This window comes from Odocoileus virginianus, chromosome 11, assembly GCF_023699985.2.
Source record: "Odocoileus virginianus isolate 20LAN1187 ecotype Illinois chromosome 11, Ovbor_1.2, whole genome shotgun sequence".
Lineage (NCBI taxonomy): Eukaryota > Metazoa > Chordata > Mammalia > Artiodactyla > Cervidae > Odocoileus > Odocoileus virginianus.
Window position 1 is genome coordinate 49,789,185 of NC_069684.1, and position 19,459 is coordinate 49,808,643.

Consider the following 19,459-nt stretch of genomic DNA (forward strand, 5'->3'; position numbering starts at 1 on the left):
TAAATGCTCAAAAATTACAATTAGAATTCTCAAAATGATTTTTTAATTGAAGTATATAGTTGATTTGCAATATTGTATTAGTTTCAGCTGTAAAGAAAAGTGATTCAGTTTTCCAGTTCTTTTTCATTATAGGTTATTATAAAGTATTGAATGCATTTCCCTATGCTGTACAGTAGATAGTTCCTTGTTTAACTATTTTATATATAGTGGTGCATATCTATTAATCCCATACTCCTAATTTATCCCTCCCCCTGTATGTAGGTTCCTTTTAGTTTTGTTTACAGTTTCCTTTGCTGTTCTAAAATAAACTTTTTATTTAAAATAACAAACAGCAACAGAAGGGCTAGGCTATAAAGTCATGAATGTTTCAGAATGTGAAGCCATGGGCGCAAACAATAAATATCAGTACACATAAACAGATGTCCAACGTACAGGTTCAACCAGTTCTAGATACAGAAAACAGAGACCTTGGAGAGAGGGTGGACAGGGTTGGGAGGATGAAATTTATTAAAAGAAAAAAGAAGAGAAAGAGAGATGAGAATCAAAACAGATAAGAAGGGCCCACAGATCTTAAAGAAGGCATTCTTTTATTATTTTTTTTTATTGAAGTATAGTTGTTGTGTGCACCACTATATATAAAATTGTTAAACAAGGAACTATCAATCAATATATGTAAGGTCTTCCCTGGTGGCTCAGATGGTATAGAATCTGCCTGCAATGCGGGAGACCTGGGTTCGATCCCTGGGTTGGGAAGATTCCCTGGAGAAGGGCATGGCAACCCATTCCAGTATTCTTGCCAGGGGAAACCCCATGGACTTCATCTCCAGTCCATGGGATGGCAAAGAGCCAGACACAACTGAGCAACTACGCAACTTTCTCATATTCTTTTCCTTTATGGTTTATTACAGGATGTTGAATAGAATTCCCTGTGCTATAAAATAGGACTTTGTACAAATATAATGTAGCACAGTTTGCATCCGCTAGTCCCAAACTCCCAAGCCAATCCTCTCCTGCCCCCTGTTCCCCTGGCAACTACGTCTGTTCTCCCTGTCTGTGAGTCTGTTTCTGTTTCACAGATAAACTCATTTGTGTCACATTTTAGATTCTGCATATAGGTGATAGCATATGGGATTTGTCTTTTTCTGACTTTGCTTCGTATGAGTGGTCCAGGGTTTATTTTGGACTCAGCGCTATTTACTGGCCCTACCATAAAGAATATTTACATAATAATGGTAACATAATTGTCACTTATTGGTTTTCAGCATTTAAAATCAACTTTTAAACAAAGGACTAGATAGAATGCTATGGTTACCAACCTTGACATTAAAAATGCCAGGGTGTAACTGGTACAGGGTTAGGAGACCAGAGTGGGTGAGGAGGTGGAAGACACAGCCGCTTCATAGTCTTATTTTATGTGAAGTAGTATTAAGACAATGTCTGCAGCTCAAGGAGTGAGAAATAGAGGTTTTTGTACATTGTTGAAACTTGCAAAAGTGTTGAGAAGAACTAAAATTATCAACACATTTATTAAAAATCTGAGAGGAGGATGGAATCCAGAGTGAGGAGGAAAGGAGCTAAATCTTTGTGTTTTGTAGCAAAGAGTCAACAGATACAGCTAAGTTAAGGAGTCAAGCATAGTGTTTATGGTTTGGGAGGAAAACTGTCAGAAGTGCTGTTTGAGGACGGGGGAAGGATGCAGTGGGAGGCTGTTACTTTTCATTCTAAATCTTTCTTTGCTATTTGATGTAGGACCACAGATATATCTTTGAACACACACACACACACACACACACACACACAAACACACATACACAAAAGGCTCTTCAGAAAACTCATCAGCTCCCACCGGGAACCCCTCAGAGCTCCAAGAGCAAGCAGCAGGCCAAATGCTCTAAGGACAGCTTAGAGCTGCATAGAAGAGGAAGCAAAAAGTGTTTCCAGGAGGTGTGGGGGCTGCCTGGTGGTTGGAGTGTCACATCCCCTAATGAACATGCAGGAAGTGGGTGAAACACGCCAGAGTGGATGGCAAAAGCTCGTTTCCTTTCCATGATAGATGCAGTGCTGAGCCATTGACAAAATGCTGAAGTATGTGGGAAAAGGATCTGGCCCAACAGCACAGTGCTAATCCGAGGGATTTCCCAAATGACTCTGTGCTCGTTGTTATGGATTTTGTTTACTCGGGCCACCTTTCCAATTACCTGTCAGAGGGGCAAATCCTTCCTCCCTGCTTTATCAGGTGTGAGAGGTAAAGAAACGGGTAAAGAAGAGGGTAATGAGAGCAATACCATAATAATGACTCTGATACCACATATCAATTAATGATAGCAGATATCAATACCGCTGCCCTCCATTAACACTTCTCCCCTGGATTGGGTAGAACTCTGGCTCCACAAGAATGAACTCAGTACTGACAGCCTAGAAAAATATGCTCTGATACAGACCTTCAAGAATTTTCCATCTAGAACAAGGTGATCCTAAAGAAAAAGTCAAGGGAGCTTGCCTGCGCCCCTTAGCTTCGCCACTCTTCTCTGCTTCCTCTGCCCATTCAAGCTGGGTGGGGGGCACGAGCAGGCCCAACAGCAGTGGCGAGTGAGGTGCTTGAAGCCAGCTTCTGCTCCTCCTCCAACCCCTCTGTGGGAACACTGGTTGTCACCATCATGTCTGCTGCAAATTCTGAGACTCCAAACTCAATCATCTCCAGAGGCCAGCACCCAGTCTTCATCAGCTATGACCCACCAAGGCTACATTTTACCAGAGGGCAAAGTCATGCCAAATACTCTTTCTTTGCTGGTGGAACTGATGTTAGGATGGACAAAACCGAAATTAGAGGTTTCTTTATTAGGTATCCGGGTTCCATCCCTGGGTTGGGAAGATCCCCTGGAGAAATAAATGGCAACCCACTCCAGTATTCTTGCCTAGAGAATCCCATGGACAGAAGAGCCTCGCAGGCTATAGTCCATGGGGTCACAAAGAGTTGGACATGGCTGAGCGATGAACATTTTTGCTTTACTAGGTATGTTTCAGTAAAACAAGATAATCACAGATCGAACTGGTATGTCTAAAGGCTATGGATTGTTGCATTTTACAATGATGTGAATGGGCAGAAGATAGTAGAATCACAGATAAATTTCCATGATAAAAAGCTGAAATTGAGCTCTGCACTCAGGAAACAAAATTTATGTGCTTATCACGTACAGCTTCATCCTTTGGTTTTTAATCTTCCTCTTCTACCACAGCTTTAGAGTGTCTGGAGTAACCCAAACACTGAAACTTACAGGCAGCCTCTAACCACAATGAATGCTATAACTCAGTATGTTCAGGCTTATCCTCCATATCCAACTTCACTGGTTCAGGATATCACTGGATATCAGCTGTCTGTTTATAATTATCAGATGTTACCGCCACGGCCTGCTGAGGAACAACGGAGACGTTATTTCTCTGGCTTATAGAGCTATTAACTGCCACTCTGATGAAGCTGATCCAGGAGCTGAAGTTTTGCCAAATGAATGCTCAGTTCATGAAGCTACATCATCCTCTGGAAATGGCCCACAAAAGAAATCTGTGAACTGAAGCATACGGACAGTGGTATCTTGACTGTTTAATCCAGAGAACAGACTGAGAAATTCCCTTTTAATCAAGATGACTAGTGCAAGGATAAAAGAGTTCATCGCTTTAGACGTCAGGCAGTGCTTAAGTCTGTTTGATCCTCTCTGCTAACTTCCTAGTCTCCTAGGAAGTTGCACGTTTTGAATAATAAGAGACTGCAAGTTTTTCCACTATTATAGAAATTTAATTCTGAATTTTGATAAATTGCACTCAGAGTTTCTATGCAAGTCATATTGGATTGCTCAGTTTTATTTTACATTGACATTGTTTTTCATTAGACATTTACTTAGAAAATGATTCTGTGTTGAATATACTTAAAAGTGAAAAAATAATTCTTTTGTAGGAATAACTTTTTATTTATCTGTATTTATCTATAACTTTTTTTAAATCTATAACTTCTTATTTATCTGTAAGGACTTTTAAATTGACATTTTAAGCATTTAAAAGCAAATACTGATTTTTTAAAAAATATATTGTATTAGAAAACCTATTTTGAGAGGTCAGAATTTTTTTACATAATATCAATAGTAAAAGATGTTTATCAGCTTTCAAAATCAGTAGCCAGACAAAAAATAAAAGATAGTTACAATTGCAAGCCATAATGGGAACATGACTAACCTAACAATATGATATCATTACATACAGTTTGGGGTCAAGCAGAGTGATGTGATAAGTGGAAGTGCATTCATGGACATGTTTTTGAAAGGTCAGAATTTTGATAGTTTGAACACAAGCACTTCACTTCCCCAACAAGTACCGATGAACAGTACAATATCTATAATATTATGCTTTTATGATTTGTCTAGAAATGTGCCACAAAAGCAGAGCTTTTCAAATGGCATTTTCAATCAGTGAACCTCAGCACAGAGTTGGCTTTATTGAAGTTTTCCTTATCCAAACCCAGTAAAACAGATTCTAAACAAACAGTCCGTCAGTGGGTTTTAAGTTTATTATGTGCCTGTGTGCTCAGTCCCTCAGGAGACTCGTGGTGTATCTGACTCTTTGCGACTCCATGGAATATAGCTCACCAGGCTCCTCTGTCCACAGAATTTTCCAGGCAAGAATACTGGAGCAGTTTGCCATTTCCTGCTCCAGGGGATCTTCTGACCCAGGGATCGAACCCCAGTCTCTTGCATCTCCTGCATTGGCAGACAGATTCTTTACCACTAGCACCACCTGGGAAGCCAGCAAAATATTTTGTCTTTTATCTAGGATACACACATTGAGATATCCAATTGGAATGGTAATTAGGATAACTAAAATTCCAGGCCTAATTTTTTTAAAGAATCCCAAGTTTGTTTTTTTAAACAAACTGAATCATAAGCTTCTCAGTGAGTTACTATTCTCCTTTTTTTCATTTACTTTTTTTCCCTTGAAATGTTAACCTCAATGGCTGTATTTTAAATTGTGCAAAATATTAAAGTATTAAAGAAGGACAAAATTTTTTTATGTCACTTAAAAGTTAAGAGTATCTGAAAGAAATTGTATTTTACAAAAAACATTAAAATGTTAGTTATTTGTTATAGAACAGATAGATTTATTTTTGTGTTTTTTGCCTATTGTATTTCCTTTTTTAAAGTAAAATATGTCCAGGAGAGTCAAGGTAGTTTTGGCGATTCTAAACCACAAAAGTTGCTTAGTAATATCCTCAAAATACCTAAAGTTAGCATTAACAATCCATTTAAAATTTAAGTTTAAGATTAACTCTTAAGACAGATTTAAGAATCTGTTTTACTGGGCTCCTCGTTAGACATTGCAAATCGTGACGAACAGCCTGAGATCCAGAGCCCCTTTGCTGTGCCCACGGTTTGGCTTTTCCGGTCTGTACCTCCACGCGTTCAGGGCGTTTGCTCCTAGAACAGGTGATGGAAAGAAGAGATGCAGCAGCGAAAGCGGTCCGAGGGCTAAGCCTTGGAAAGGTGACAATGGGGGTAATAGTCTTTCTAAGGGAAACACTCGTATCAGCATCATTTGACCTGCCATGGACATGAGTTTAAAGTGGCTTCCTGGCTTTTGTGTCATTCTCCAGCCTCTTCACTAAAACTTGAAAACTCTGTTTATGCCTATCCTTAATGAAGCTTCCAGGGCTTCCTAGGTGGCGCACTGGTAAAGAATCCACCTGCCAAGCAGGAGACGTGGGTTCGCTCCCTGGGTTGGGAAGACCCCTGGAGAAGGAAATGGCAACCATTCCAGTGTTTGTGCCCAAGAAATCCCATGGACAGAGGAGCCTGGCGGGCTACCGTCTACGGGCATCGCAACAAGACTTGGGCACGACTTAGTGACCGAACAACAGCAACCTAGCTTCCGTGGGCCACATCAGCAGTGCCCATGGTCTTACAGTTTCTAATAATCTCCATGCTACTCTGAAGGCAGGAGGCTTTTAGCTTAAGGATCCCCAGGAGGGCTTTCTTATGGCTCAGAATTGGAAAGTGCCCTGAGATTTGTTCATTTTATTAGTAAAATTCTCTGATCTTTTCTGCATGTGTGTGCGCTATAGCCTTCTTTACCTGTATTATTCTATGGTTAAATCTCCAGGTTGCTATAAATGATACCAAAATTCTAAAGAACCAATCCAAATTATCCCAATATGACCTTAAGAAAAGTAAAGGAATAAACTTTTCATTTGTCTGTTATTTTGTTGAACTGACATATTTAAAAGAGTAAGGTAGAAAGAAGAGACAAAATCCTGAACTTTTCAAAATGGAAAATTAATTTTAAACTTAAAAGTGTATTTCTCTTACCTATGCTGATACTGTCTTACCATGAGTGAATAAATAGAAATAAACTATTTTTTCAAAAATGTTTTGACCCACTTTTCATGTCATATTATCTAAAAAAAAAAAAAAATGGTAGAGCTTTGCATGGGTAGTATGTGACAAGATTCAGATCCTTGAAATTCAGAAGTATAAATATTGTTCAATTTCTTAATCTGGCCAAGTAGTTTATAAAAGCAAATTTTGGTACACTGAAAAAAAGATAAGGAAAAGGCCTAGGGAATCATGTGAGGTCAGGAAATCCAGGACCGAGCACGGATGACTCCCGGCTGCGTTTCCAAGGGCAGGGAGGCGGTCAAGGACATGCTGTTAGGTGAAAACAAGAGAACACATTCCCACACTGAGGTTATCACACACCTGGGCTTGTGCAGGTCCAGACATTCCAGATGCTCATACAGGATTCAGCATTGCTTTGAGGGAGGCTGAGCAGAGGTTAGGTGTTAACATAGGAGATGCTTCTCATCATTGTCTGTCCATCTTCCAAGTTGGTCAACTTTAAAGTTTTATGTGTTGAGGACTTCCCTTGTGGTTCAGTGGTTAAGACTCCATGCTCCCAACACAGGGAGCCCTGGATCGATCCCTGGTCAGGGAACTAGAGCCTGGATGTCACAACAAAGATCCTGAGTGCTGCATCTAAGACCCGGCATAGCCAAAAAAATAAGGTTGGATGTTTTGGTTATTAGTTTATTGCAAAATTCTGACTTAAATTGAAGAAAGTAGGGAAAACCACTAGACCATTCAGGTATGACCTAAATCAAATCCCTTATGATTATATAGTGGAAGTGACAAATAGATTCGAGGGATTAGATCTGATAGAGTGCCTGAAGAACTATGGATAGAAGTTGATGACGTTGTATAGGAGGCAGTGATCAAGACCATCCCCAAGAAAAAGAAATGCAAAAAGGCAAGATGGTTGTCTGAGGAGGGCTTACAAATAGCTGAGAAAAAAAGAGAAGGTGAAAGGCAAAGGAGAAAAGGAAAGATATATCCAGCTGAATGCAGAGTTCCAAAGAATAGCAAGGAGAGGTAAGAAAGCCTTCCTCAGTGATCAGTGCAAGGAAATAGAGGAAAACAACATAATGGGAAAGACCATCGATCTCTTCAAGAAAATTAGAGATACCAAGGAATCATTTCATGCAAAGATGGGCACAATAAAGGACAGAAATGTATGGATATAACAGAAGCAGAAGATATTAAGAAAAGGTGGCAAAAATACACAGAAGAACTATACAAAAAAGATCTTCATGTTCCAGATAACCACGATGGTGTGATCACTTACCTAGAGCCAGACATCCTGGAGTCCAATGTCAAGTGGGCCTTAGAAAGTATGAACAAAGCTAGTGGAGGTGATGGAATTCCAGTTGAGCTATTTCGAATCCTAAAAGATGATGCTGTGAAAGTGCTGCACTTAATATGCCAACAAATTTGGAAAATTCAGCAGTGGCCACAGGACTGGAAAAGGTCAGTTTTCATTCCAGTCCCAAAGAAAGACAATGCCAAAGAATGTTCAAACTACCGCACAATTGCACTCATCTCACACACTAGCAAAGAAATGTTCAAAATTCTCCAAGCTAGGCTTCAACAGTATGTGAACCAGGAACTTTCTGATGTTCAAGCTGGATTTAGAAAAGACAGAGGAACCAGAGATCAAATTGCCAACATCCACTGGATCATAGAAAAAGTAAGAGAGTTCCAGAAAAAGATCTACTTCTGCTTCAGTGACTACACCAAAGCCTTTGACTGTGAGGATCACAACAAACTGTGGAAAATTCTTCCAGAGATGGGAATACCAGACCACCTGACCTGCCTCCTGAGAAATCTGTATGCAGGTCAAGAAGCAACAAATAGAACCAGACATGGAACAACAGACTGGTTCCAAATTGGGAAAGGAGTACCATCAAGGCTGTATATTGTTACCCTGCTTATTTAGTGTCTATGCAGAGTACATCATGTGAAATGCAGGGCTGGATGAAGCACAAGCTGGAATCAAGATTGCTGGGAAAATATCAAAAACCTCAGATATGCAGATGACACCACCCTTATGGCAGAAAGTGAAGAAGAACTAAAGAGCCTCTTGATGAAAGTGAAAGAAGAGAGTGAAAAAGCTGGTTTAAAACTCAACATTCACAAAACAAAGATCATGGCATCTGGTCCCATCACTTCATGGCAAATAGATTGGGAAACAGGGGCAGAGTTTATTTTGGGGGGCTCCAAAATCACTGCAGATGGTGACTGCAGCCATGAAATTAAAAGACACTTACTCCTTGGAAGAAAAGCTATGAGCAACCTGGACAGCATATTAAAAAGCAGAGACATTGCTTTGCCAACAAAAGTCTGTCTAGTCAAAGCTGTGGTTTTTCCAGTAGTTATGTATGAATGTGAGAGTTGGACTATAAAGAAAGTGAAAGTGAAGTCACTCAGTCGTGTCCGACTCTTCGCAGCCCCATGGACTGCATGGTCTACCAGGCTCCTCTGTCCATGGGATTTTCCAGGCAAGAGTACTGGAGTGGGTTGCCATTTCCTTCTCCAGATAAAGAAAGCTGAGTGCCAAAGAATTGATGCTTTTGAACTGTGGTGTTGGAGAAGACTCTTGAGAGTCCCTTGGACTGCAAGGAGATCCAACCAGTCAATCCTGAAGGAAGTTAGTCCTGAATTTTCATTGGAAAGACTGCTGATGAATCTGAAACTCCAATAATTTGGCCATAAATTTGATGCAAAGAACTGATTCACTGCAAAAGACCCTGATGCTGGGAAAGATTGAAGGCAGGATGAGAAGGGGACAACAGAGGAGGAGATGGTTGGATGGCATCACCAACTCAACGGACCTGAGTCTGAGCAAGCTCTGGGAGTTGGTGATGGACAGGGAAGCCTGCTGTGCTGCAGTCCATGGGGTCGCAAAGAGTTGGACATGACTCAGCGACTGAACTGAACTGAAATCAGTAGTGGCCTTACTCTGGACTAAGGCTTCATGTATCTAGTTTCCATTCATTCACTCTTCTCTTTCCCCTGTCCTCCACCCCCTGCCTCTCTCTCTCTCTTTTAGCAAGTGCAGTTCAAGTACAAATTATTTTCTGGGCACGTGTCAGGTGTGATTACAAGGTGGACCTGAGGGTTGAGTGGAGGGTGGCTGTGAGGGGCAGGACACAGGGCTGGGAAAACAACCTGAACCTCAGAGGAGACAGACCTCTGTGCTCCGTGTGGCCACCGGAGTGACAAGTTAGGGGTCACCTGGGCACAGGGTCATGGTTCAGAATTAGTACCTTGGGCTAGAGAGTCTTGTGTCACAGTTCTTGAATATGAAAATATTCAGAAGCTATGAGGAAAGACACAAAAAGTTCTTTTTGCTTGAGGGAGAGAAAAATCCTTTCTCTGCCTGCTCTTACTCTCAGATTTTCAGGGCAAGCCCAGAAAAGACCTTAGAGAAAAAATTAGGTCTTCATTTTTCTCCTCTGGTCACTTTCTTCCCTCTCATCACAGAGAATCAGGAAGCTGAGGAATCACCTGGAACAGGCTGGGTTATAGTTCTCCTTAATGGTAGGATGGGATATCTTCACAAGATATCCCTGCCACCCAACCCCGCCAGGCCAGAGAGAGCTGCTGCAGGAGCCATGGACCCTGGTCTGGGGAAGGCAGAGCCAGGCTGCCAGGCTGGGTCACCTAGAGCAGCAGTGCCCAACCTTTTTGGCACTAGGGACTGGTTTCGTGGAAGATGATTTTTCCACAGACTGGGGGGCAGGGAGGGTGGCTGTGAGGGGAATGATTTTGGGATGATTCAAGTGCATTACATTTATGGTGCATTTCATTTCCATTATTACTACACTGTGATATATCATGAAATGATTATACAAATCACCATAACGCAGAATCAGTGGGAGCCATGAGTTTGTTTTCCTGCAACTAGACAGTCCCATCTGGGGGCAATGGGAGAGCAGTGGGGAGCAGCTGTAAATAGAGATGAAGCTTCAATCACTCCCCCGCTGCTCACCTCCTCCTGTATAGCCCAATTCCTACCAGGCCTCGAACAGGTACCCCATGGCCTGGGGGTTGGGGACCCCTGATCTAAAGGCCACCTGAGTGGGAGGAGACTATGTAAGCGTCCCCAGTCCAAATGCCCGTGCACGCCAGCAAAACAGAAGGGAGCATGAAGTAATTGCATGCTTATACAGCATTCAAGCGATTGCACTTAGAACATTCACAACACACTCCAGTATCTCTGGGGGGAAACAAAAAGTCTTCAAAAACTTTTCAGACCCTTAACAATACAGATTCATAAATGATATGGACTCCTTCCACCTTGCCTTGGGGGACAGAGGTCTAATTTAGACAGCTTTGTAAGTAGTCTCCCCTCCCACAAGGTCAGAAGAGGCTATTTTGCAATTTTTCCACTTTTCAAACCCAACCTGACCCTATAGACGGCTGACCAGAATCTCCCCCCCAACTCAGATCCACAGTCGGAGGGGAGGCCTGGTTCCCAACTCTGCATGACAAAGGGCAGCTGCTCTTCCTCCAGGCAACTGATGGGTCCCTTGAAAAAAAGTCTCCCAATCCACATTCACCACTACCTAATTGCCCAATTATTTTATTTCCCCAGCAAAACTCTTCAGTCCTCCTGGAATCCACATTCAGGACCAGGAGCCTGTGTCCAGGAAGCCCCAGGAGTCTGAGGGACTTGCCCTCTGTCTGTCTGCCCCCTCTGTCTCCCCTGCCACCCCTGCCCCGCCCCTGAGTTGACTGAGTCCCCAGTTCGCCTGGGGATTATGGATGCACTCTGCTCTGCAGGCTTTAGGGGGTCCGACAGGACTGTGCGCTGGACATAGTTTGAAGGTTTGAAAATCAGGCTGGAAATCAGAAGACTTGACTTCATGCAGGCATTGATCATTAACTGTGTGAGCTTAGAGATGCTATCACTTCTCTGAGCCTCAGTTTTCTTAGCTCTAAGAACCACAGGGTAGGAGAATGGACCCGACAGTCCATTTCAGCATTAAGTCCTCTGATTCTACAAAGTAGCTCTGGGCAGGTTGGGGATGGGGGCACCTTGCCAGATAAATCCTCTGAGGGTGATATATGCACCCAAGCTCTGTCCCCTTGAGGGAGGTCTCCATGATTGGAAAGGATTGTTGATTTTTTGAACTGTGGACCCCTGTCCAGACACCAGTGGCCCCTAGGAGCTCCCTGAGCAACAGACCCCAGAAGCCCATCCATGCAGGCAGCACTGGTCCTGGTCAGTTCCAATTCCCATCAAAGACTTGGCTCTAGAGTCAGCTCTGTGCTGGGAGGCCAGTCCAGGAGCACCAGTGAGACACCTAGGGAAGGCTGAAAACCCGGCAGAGGAAGGTCCTTTCACTTTACTTTTTTCTCTGGAAAATGAAGTTTCAGTTTAACCAGTCAGTTACCCAGGTAGAGAAGTGGCTTCTGACCCCCCCCACCCCCACCCCAGGTGACTCCCAGAGGCCCTCAGCTCTGAAGCATCTCCTCAGCAGAAGAGAGCCTCATGTGGGCATGTGTTGGTCAGGGAGCTGCAGCCCAGGGCTTGGCCAACCTTTGCCCTGAGACAGCAGGGCCCACAAGGCCTCACTGTGAGCTTCCAGCCCCACGGAGCTCCTGGACGTCCAGATGCTGGGGGTCTGGCAAGGGGGCCTCGGCCTGCGAGGGCACCCTGGGTGTTATATCCTTGGCACCACCTTGGCCAGTGATAAGCCCCAGCGCTTCCTCTCACCCAGCGGCGAGGGTGGACTACTGCATATTTACGGAATGCCTACCCAAAACAACTTCCGGGGACTGAGGGCCGCAGGTCCTGAGTCTCCTGTAAATGTGACACTTCTTCACCTTTTGGCCTGACTTAAGGCCCAAATGTTTGCACCAAGTAAGTCCTTTCCCTGCTAATCACTTGTAAAGAAAGGCAACAGATCTCCTTTTGAAGAAGGCTACACTTGTCACAGGGAGAGCAGGAGGGCCCCCTCAGGCCGGACCCAGAGGTGGCACCTTATATTTCAGGGGGTGTTGGAACAACGTGATGTATGAACTCCGAGCTGGGATGTGAATTCTACCCTGAGGATTACTCAAATTCCGAGGAAACAGAGGTGCAAGAGGAGGAAAGGGGAGCAAAGAATCAGCAGAGGTCATGACTGTATTGCCCCCTGAGAGGCTTCCCGCTCTCCCCCATCAGCCTTCTCTCCCCTCTCCAGTTCAGTCTCAGAATTTCTGTATTTCCTCTTATCTTGTCCTGTGTATTTGACAGAATCTCTGTTTCCTCCCTTCAAATAACCCAAGCTCTGGCACTTATGAGCTGTATGACCTTGGACATGTCAGGTGACAGTTTTATGCCTCAGTTTCTTCATCTGTAAAATGGGAACAATAATGGTAAGTTGTGAGGATAGAGTTGATGTATGCAATGCATTCAGAACAGTGTGCAGTTCATAAGCAGTATTAGCCATTATGATTATTATCAGCATTATTATTATTATTCCCTTTCTTCAAATTCTAAGTCCCCCCCCCACCTTATGCACATGTTCAGATTTATACGTATGTTTGAATATATGTACATGCATATGCACATTGTGGCAATTTGTGCTCTCTTCCAGAAGAAATTCCTCCCTTAAGCACCAGAAGTTTTTCTCTTCCTCGCCTGGGATGCGTGAGTAGCACAGTGGCAGGGGGATGGGACAAGAGACCCACCAGTAACACAGCTTACCCACAGAGGAGGCCAGAGTGCCTGTGCTGGGAAGGAGCTGAGGGGTGGTCCCTGCCCACTGGGCCCCTCAGCCCCAACCACAGTCCTCATCCTCTTCCACTGTCATGGCTCATCCGCCACGTGCCAGAACATGAGGAGGTGAGGCTGTCATGTTTCAAGAAGGGCTTCCTCCTGCACATCCTCAAACGCCTCGTGCCGGGAGGGACCTCAGGGACAGAGGTCTGCGTTGCCCTCCTCGCCCTCCACCTGCTGAGCAAGCATGGGCAGGTTCCTTCATGTGCGTGTTCTGGCTTTGCATCTGGAAGACTAGTGAATGCTGGCACCTGCCTCCTAGGGCTGTTGTGAACACATGTTCAGAGCCCAGAACAGTGTCTGGCACAGAGTGACGCTCAGGATATGACCCGTCTCCTTGTCATCATCATTTTTAGAAAGGCACACCCTGAGACCTTAACAGCACACAAGTGAGAACAAAAGCAAGCCCACTAGGATGCTCACCATGCCAGGCCTGCCCTGAATACCTTAGGTGTGTAATTCATTTAATCTTCATACTAGCCTTGGGCCTTCCCTGGAGATGCAGATGGTAGAGAATCTGCCTGCAATGAAAGAGACCCAGGTTCGATCCCTGGGTCGGGAAGATCCTGTGGAAAAGGGCATGGCAACCCACTACAGTACTCTTGCTTGGAGAAGTCCATGGACAGAGGAGCCTGGTGGGCTGCAGACCATGAAGTTGTAAAGAGTTGGACAGCTGAGTGGCTAACACGTTCACACTAGCCTTAGGAAGTAGAGCTGTCATCATCTCCTTCTTCAGGGGAGAAACTGAGGCACTGAGAAGTTAGGGAGCTTGTTAGCAGGTCAAACAGCCAGCGAGCAGCAGGCCCACGATTAAGCCGTGACAGTCTCAGCTGTGTGTTTGAGGCAGCACCGGGGCTTCTCTCCCCAATGCTCACACCCTGTGACTTTGGACAGGATGTGACTCTGGGCAGCTCTGACCTCTGCTTTTCAGGTTCCTCTCCTGTGTTCTGAACCCGGGTGTGACCTGGGCTCAAACTGAGTGCTGATGGTACCCAAGGTAGGGTCACTGCTCAGAGGGCTCCCCAGAACCATGCTGTGCTTGCGGGGACGCTTGGAGAAATTGCTTCTCTTGGAACCAGCAGAGCTGAGCTGCCAGCTGTCCTGTCCCCGTGGCGTCTAGCTTCCTTCTGCCACGGGGGAGGACAGAGTCCCCTGAGAGACTGTGAAAAGGAGCGGGGCGGGGGGCTCGCAGGCACTGAAGAACGGAGGACGGCGACTCAAGGGGCTTCTGTGAAAGTGCCTTGAACCGGGCCTGGCGTAGAAGAGGCAGGAATGCAGAACACTCCCTCCTTCCTTCCTGTCAGCGAGCAAACCTGGACCCAGACTGGCCTTCAGGAACGAGGTTTAAATAGCTGGCTGATGGGACACTCTTTGTCACAGAGTAGGCTCACTTTTTCATTGACTAGGGACTAAGTTAGGATCAGGGAAATTCAAAAGGCACTAAAATTCTTATTGAGTTGCCAGAGAGCAGCAGTCAGAGGCCCCAGGGCTGTGTGGCATCCAGACAGCCCTTTGCCCTTCTAGACAGCCCCCTCCAAGGGCTCAGGGACCTGTCTGGATGCTGAGCTCCCAGGAGGTCTGAGGGGTGTGACCTCCCTTCCTCCCGGCCTCTCCCCCCTCCCACCACCCTGGCCCAGCCCAAGGCTGCTATAAAGCTGGCCCAGCCTGGCTCTCAGCACACCCCGCTGCTGAGACCCTCCTGGAGCCTCCTCCGGGGACACGTCCACTCTGCCCCTCCTTCTCCCGAGCAGCGCCATGCGGCCCCTGTGGCTCTGCTGGGCCCTCTGGGCGCTGCCCCTGGCCGGCCCCGGGGCGGCCCTGACCGAGGAGCGGATCCTGGACAGCCTGCTGCAGCAGCTGCACCTCAGCGAGGTCCCCATCGTGGACAAGGCCGCCGTGGAGGGGCTGGTCATCCCGGCCCACGTGAGGGCCCAGTACGTGGCTCTGCTGCAGCGCGGCCACGGGGCGCGCTCCCGGGGGAAGAGGTTCAGCCAGAACTTCCGAGGTGAGGCCCACCCTCCTGCCGCAGCCTGGTCCGCATGGTGGTGGGGGTGGGGATGGGCGGGGGTTGGGGGGCTGTCTGGGGTGCAGGGTCCACGGGGCTGTGAGGGGGGACCATGGCCTGTGAGGATGGTGGGCCTGGGCCCCTGGTCTCTATCTGCACTGAGGACCCTGCCTCTCAGGGCCAGGAGGAGCTGGGCCGGGCTGGACCGGCTGCCAAAGACAAGGCATCAGAGAAGATGAGGATGGAGAAGAGAAAGCAGAGCCAGTGGGACAGGGTGGGTGGGGCAAGAACCCTGACCAGGAAGCCTCAGGGAGCTGCGGTAGAGTCAGGGCTTCTCAGGTTCCCTTTTCACTCTGATACGAGTAGCCTGACACAGTCACAGTTTTCTTTCCAGTTTTCTCCTCTGGAACATTGGTGTGACTATCTGCCCCATCTCGCAGGAATGTGAATATTAAAGTGGAGGGAAATATTATTGTGGAGGGAAAGGTGTAGGAACAACACTAAAATGTGACAGGGAGCTATTTAGCTGTCAGAGATGCTGGCATCCTGAGTCCTACTCAGCCTCTTACCTCCCTGGGCCTGGACTCACTTCTTCAGTGCCCAGAGCTACACCCAAGGCCAGGTGTCCCCAGGAGAGGAGTCTGGTGTTCAGCGTCTCAGCTGAGGCAGCCAGGTCAGCCCCGCCAGCTTTTCCGCTGGGCGGAGGTTGTTAAAAACATGATGGATTTTCAGGTAACTGGGCTTGGCCCAGGGGGCCAGAACAGGGGCTGGTCTCTCCCAGCCTGGCCACCACCTCAGTGGCCCCTCACCCTCAGAGCTCGCCTGGTGCCCGGAGGGGACTCCCCTGATCCCGCTCCTGTCCCCAGAGGTGGTCGGCAGGTTCCTGGCGTCCGAGGCGTCCTCGCATTTGCTGGTGTTCGACATGGAGCAGCGGCTGCCGCCCCGCAGCGAGCTGGTGCAGGCCGTGCTGCGCCTCTTCCAGGAGCCGGTGCCCAGGGCCGCGCTCCGCAGACACGAGCGCCTCTTCCCGCGCAGCGACCGCGCCCGGGTCACCGTCCAGTGGCTGCACGTCCGCGACGACGGCTCCAACCGCACCGCCCTCATCGACTCCAGGTGCGGAGGTAGCGGCTGCGGGGGCGTGGGGCTCGGGGGAGGGAAGAGGGGCTGGGCCCGGGGCAGGAGGAGGGGCGGCTCGGTCCCGGCGGGGACACCCGGGAGCGGGAGGGCGAGGTGGCCCCCGGGGCCACCCCGGGCAGTCCCAGTCCCCACCCCTGAGCTCGGGCCTGTGTCTGCCTCCGGGCGGTGTCGCAGACTGGTGTCCATCCACGAGAGCGGCTGGAAGGCCCTGGACGTGACCGAGGCGGTGAACTTCTGGCAGCAGCTGCGCAGCCCCCGGCCGCCGCTGCTCCTGCAGGTGTCGGTGCAGCGGGAGCACCTGGGCCCGCTGGCCTCCAGCGCCCACAGACTGGTCCGCTTCGCCCCCCAGGGGCCGTCGGGCGGCCGGCAGGGGGAGCCCCAACTGGAGCTGCACACCCTGGACCTCAGAGACTACGGGTAGGCCCGGCGGCAAGCTGCCGGTAGACTGGGTGGTCCGGGCCCCTCTATGGGCGGGGCCAGCTGGGGAGCAGAGGCAGACAGCCCCAGGGCGCAATTGATTCCTCATCCTATGCTAGAGTTTCTAATGACAGACACTTTCATTATTTAAACATTTTGTTGAAAATATCTTCAGATATTTTCAATGGGTTTTATGTTGTCATTGATACATATGTTATTGTAATCATCTATTTTCGCTCTGCCCTTTTCTCTGATTAATTCTTTGAAAGATTATTTCTTTGAAAACACCATTAGTGGTTGCTAAGGGCTTCCCTGGTGGCTCAGACGGTAAAGAATCTGCCTGCAATGCAGGAGACCTGGGTTCAATCCCTGGGTTGGGAGAATCCTCTGGAGGAGGGCATGGCAAACCACTCTAGTATTCTTGCCTGGAGAATCCCCATGGACAGAGGAGCCTGGCAGGCTACAGGTCCGTGGAGCTGCAAAGAGTTAGACACGACTGAGTGACTAGGCACAGCATGAGGTTGAACAGCTTTCCTCTGGCTTTCCTAACTCTTTCCTCATGGGACAAATTAGCTATTTGGAGTAGATGAGGCTTTGGAGTGGATGGTGCTGGACAGTAGACTGGTTAATAACTGGCCTTTGCAATCACACAGCCTAGGTACATTTAACTCTGCTTTCTATTAGCTGCAGAACCTCTGAAGTGTCAGTTAACATCTTTGGTCTTTGTGTCCTCAGGTGTAATAGGGATGATGCTGAAAGTACCTAGTTTGGTGTCTGGCATAATAGGAGACCATTAAAAAAGAGTAACCGATTTATGACTTATATTTCAGATATGTTTGTTCACTCACCACTTATCACAAATATTGTTTTTAAAATTTAACTAATTTGTGGCTGCGCTGGGTCTTCGTTGCTGTGCGGGCTTTCTCTAGTTGTAGTGTGCAGGCTTCTTGTTGTGGTGGTTTCTCTCATTACAGAGCATAGGCTCTAGGCACGCAGCACTCTGTAGTTGTGGCACATGGGTTTAGCTGCTCCCAGGCATGTGAAATCTTCCCAGACCAGAGATCAAACCCATGTCCCCTGCATTGGCAGGGGGATCCTTAACCACTGAACCACCAGGAAAGTCCTTCCGTTCTTTTTGTAGTGAGAGATGGATCATAATTCTCCCTCCAGATGCCCCACTAAACCCTGTCCTGGGCACCCTGACCCCTGCCCTCCCAGCTGACCTCTGACTCTGCCTCTCTTTGCCCCCTGCAGAGCTCAGGGAAACTGTGATCCTAAGGCACTGGTGACAGAGGGCACTCGCTGCTGCCGCCAGGAGATGTACATTGACCTGCAGGGGATGAAGTGGGCTGAGAACTGGGTCCTGGAGCCCCCAGGCTTCTTGGCCTATGAGTGTGTGGGCACCTGCCAGCAGCCCCCAGAGTCCCTGAACTTCAAGTGGCCGTTTCTGGGGCCTCGACAGTGCATCGCCTCGGAGACGACCTCGCTGCCCGTGATTGTCAGCATCCAGGAGGGAGGCCAACTCCAGCCCCAGGTGGTCAGCCTGCCCAACATGAGGGTGCAGACGTGCAGCTGTGCTTCAGATGGGGCACTTGTGCCAAGGAAGCTGGAGCCGTAGGTGTGGAGTGTAGCATGAAGGCCTCTGACTAGGCACGTGCACAAAGCAGGTCTTAACATAGGTCTTAATTTTCTACTTAGCAAGTTAGCCCTGCCTCAGCTGAGTGCACCTCTTGTAACCTTCTTGTGTGTTCTTCTGTTTCTTGCCCTCCTGTGCATCACCAGCCCTGAGCACTTACATGAGTAAGTAATGCAACCAGGATGGCAGAGCTGTAGAAGGAAATTTCAGCCAACTTGTTAAAGGATACAGCTGAGCATGAACAGACTGTCAGCTCCGAGTTTCTGTTCTCTAGTGAATTCTCAACTGAGTATGGGACAACACACCCTATAATGAGAACTGGGAAAATCAACTGACTTACTCTATCACATGATGAATTAAAACAAAACAAAATAAAACAAAAAATCCCTCTGTTTCCCGTGGGCAGGGAGAAAATCTAAAATGAATCCCCATTCACCAAAATGTTGACCTATTCTGGGCTTTTGTAAATATACTTGGGTCCCCAATCCCCTGAGAAAGTGCTAGAACGGAGGATGCAGTGCTTTAGCCTAGGGCAGTGGATATGGAATTGGACACCTGGTTTCTGGATCTAATAGGGCCATAAACTGTGAACTTTGGGCCACCATTTCCTTTCAAAAAGGAGGATTTGGGATTCGGCTCTAGGACTTCATTGCCTTGGGGATCAGACAACCCTACCCTCAGCTACTCCTCTGCTCCTCTGGAGATGGAGCATGGCCTGTGCTAAAATATTTAGGTTATTTCCTCCACGGTTGTAGAGAGCTTATCACCAGAACTCACATGTATTTACATTGTTTTCTAAAACTTAGCAAAAAGAAAACAATTGCATGTAGATAATCTGCTGAAATAAAATAGAAGTGATGTTTCACTTTGTGTCTGTGTATTTTAATTTCTTTAAAAAATTTTTTATTTATTTGGCTGCATCAGGTCTTAGTTACAGAATGCAGGATCTTTCATTGTGGCACGTGGGCTCCAGAATGCACAGCTCAGTAGTTGCCAGGCAAGGGCCTAGTTGCCCCAAGGCATGTGGTATCTTAGTTCCCCAAGATCAAACCTGCATCCCCTGCATTGAAAGGCAGCTTCTTAACCACTGGACCACCAGGGAAGTTCCTATATTTATTTTC

At 47.3% G+C, this 19,459-nt stretch overlaps 1 protein-coding gene and 1 pseudogene across 1 annotated transcript; both read left to right on the plus strand.

The window, feature by feature from the left end:
• The first annotated feature begins 200 nt into the window (after window positions 1–200).
• LOC110128644 (deleted in azoospermia-like) lies at window positions 201–7,170 on the plus strand (annotated as a pseudogene).
• A 7,728-nt stretch (window positions 7,171–14,898) lies between these two features.
• On the plus strand, window positions 14,899–19,203 carry LOC110128635 (left-right determination factor 2). Its single transcript, XM_070473750.1, has 4 exons — window positions 14,899–15,148; window positions 15,964–16,261; window positions 16,460–16,702; window positions 17,957–19,203. The coding sequence occupies exons 1-4, from the start codon at window positions 14,899–14,901 to the stop codon at window positions 18,318–18,320; spliced, it is 1,155 nt and encodes a 384-aa protein (XP_070329851.1). The 3' UTR covers window positions 18,321–19,203.
• Window positions 19,204–19,459: the final 256 nt, after the last annotated feature.

Excerpts from the sequence above, each read along its gene's own strand:
- LOC110128635 (XM_070473750.1), top strand. The coding sequence starts at position 14,899 with ATGCGGCCCCTGTGGCTCTGCTGGGCCCTCTGGGCGCTGCCCCTGGCC. Across the intron at positions 16,262-16,459 it reads ACCGCCCTCATCGACTCCAG|ACTGGTGTCCATCCACGAGA; the intron begins GTGCGGAGGTAG and ends GCGGTGTCGCAG. Across the intron at positions 16,703-17,956 it reads CTGGACCTCAGAGACTACGG|AGCTCAGGGAAACTGTGATC; the intron begins GTAGGCCCGGCG and ends TGCCCCCTGCAG.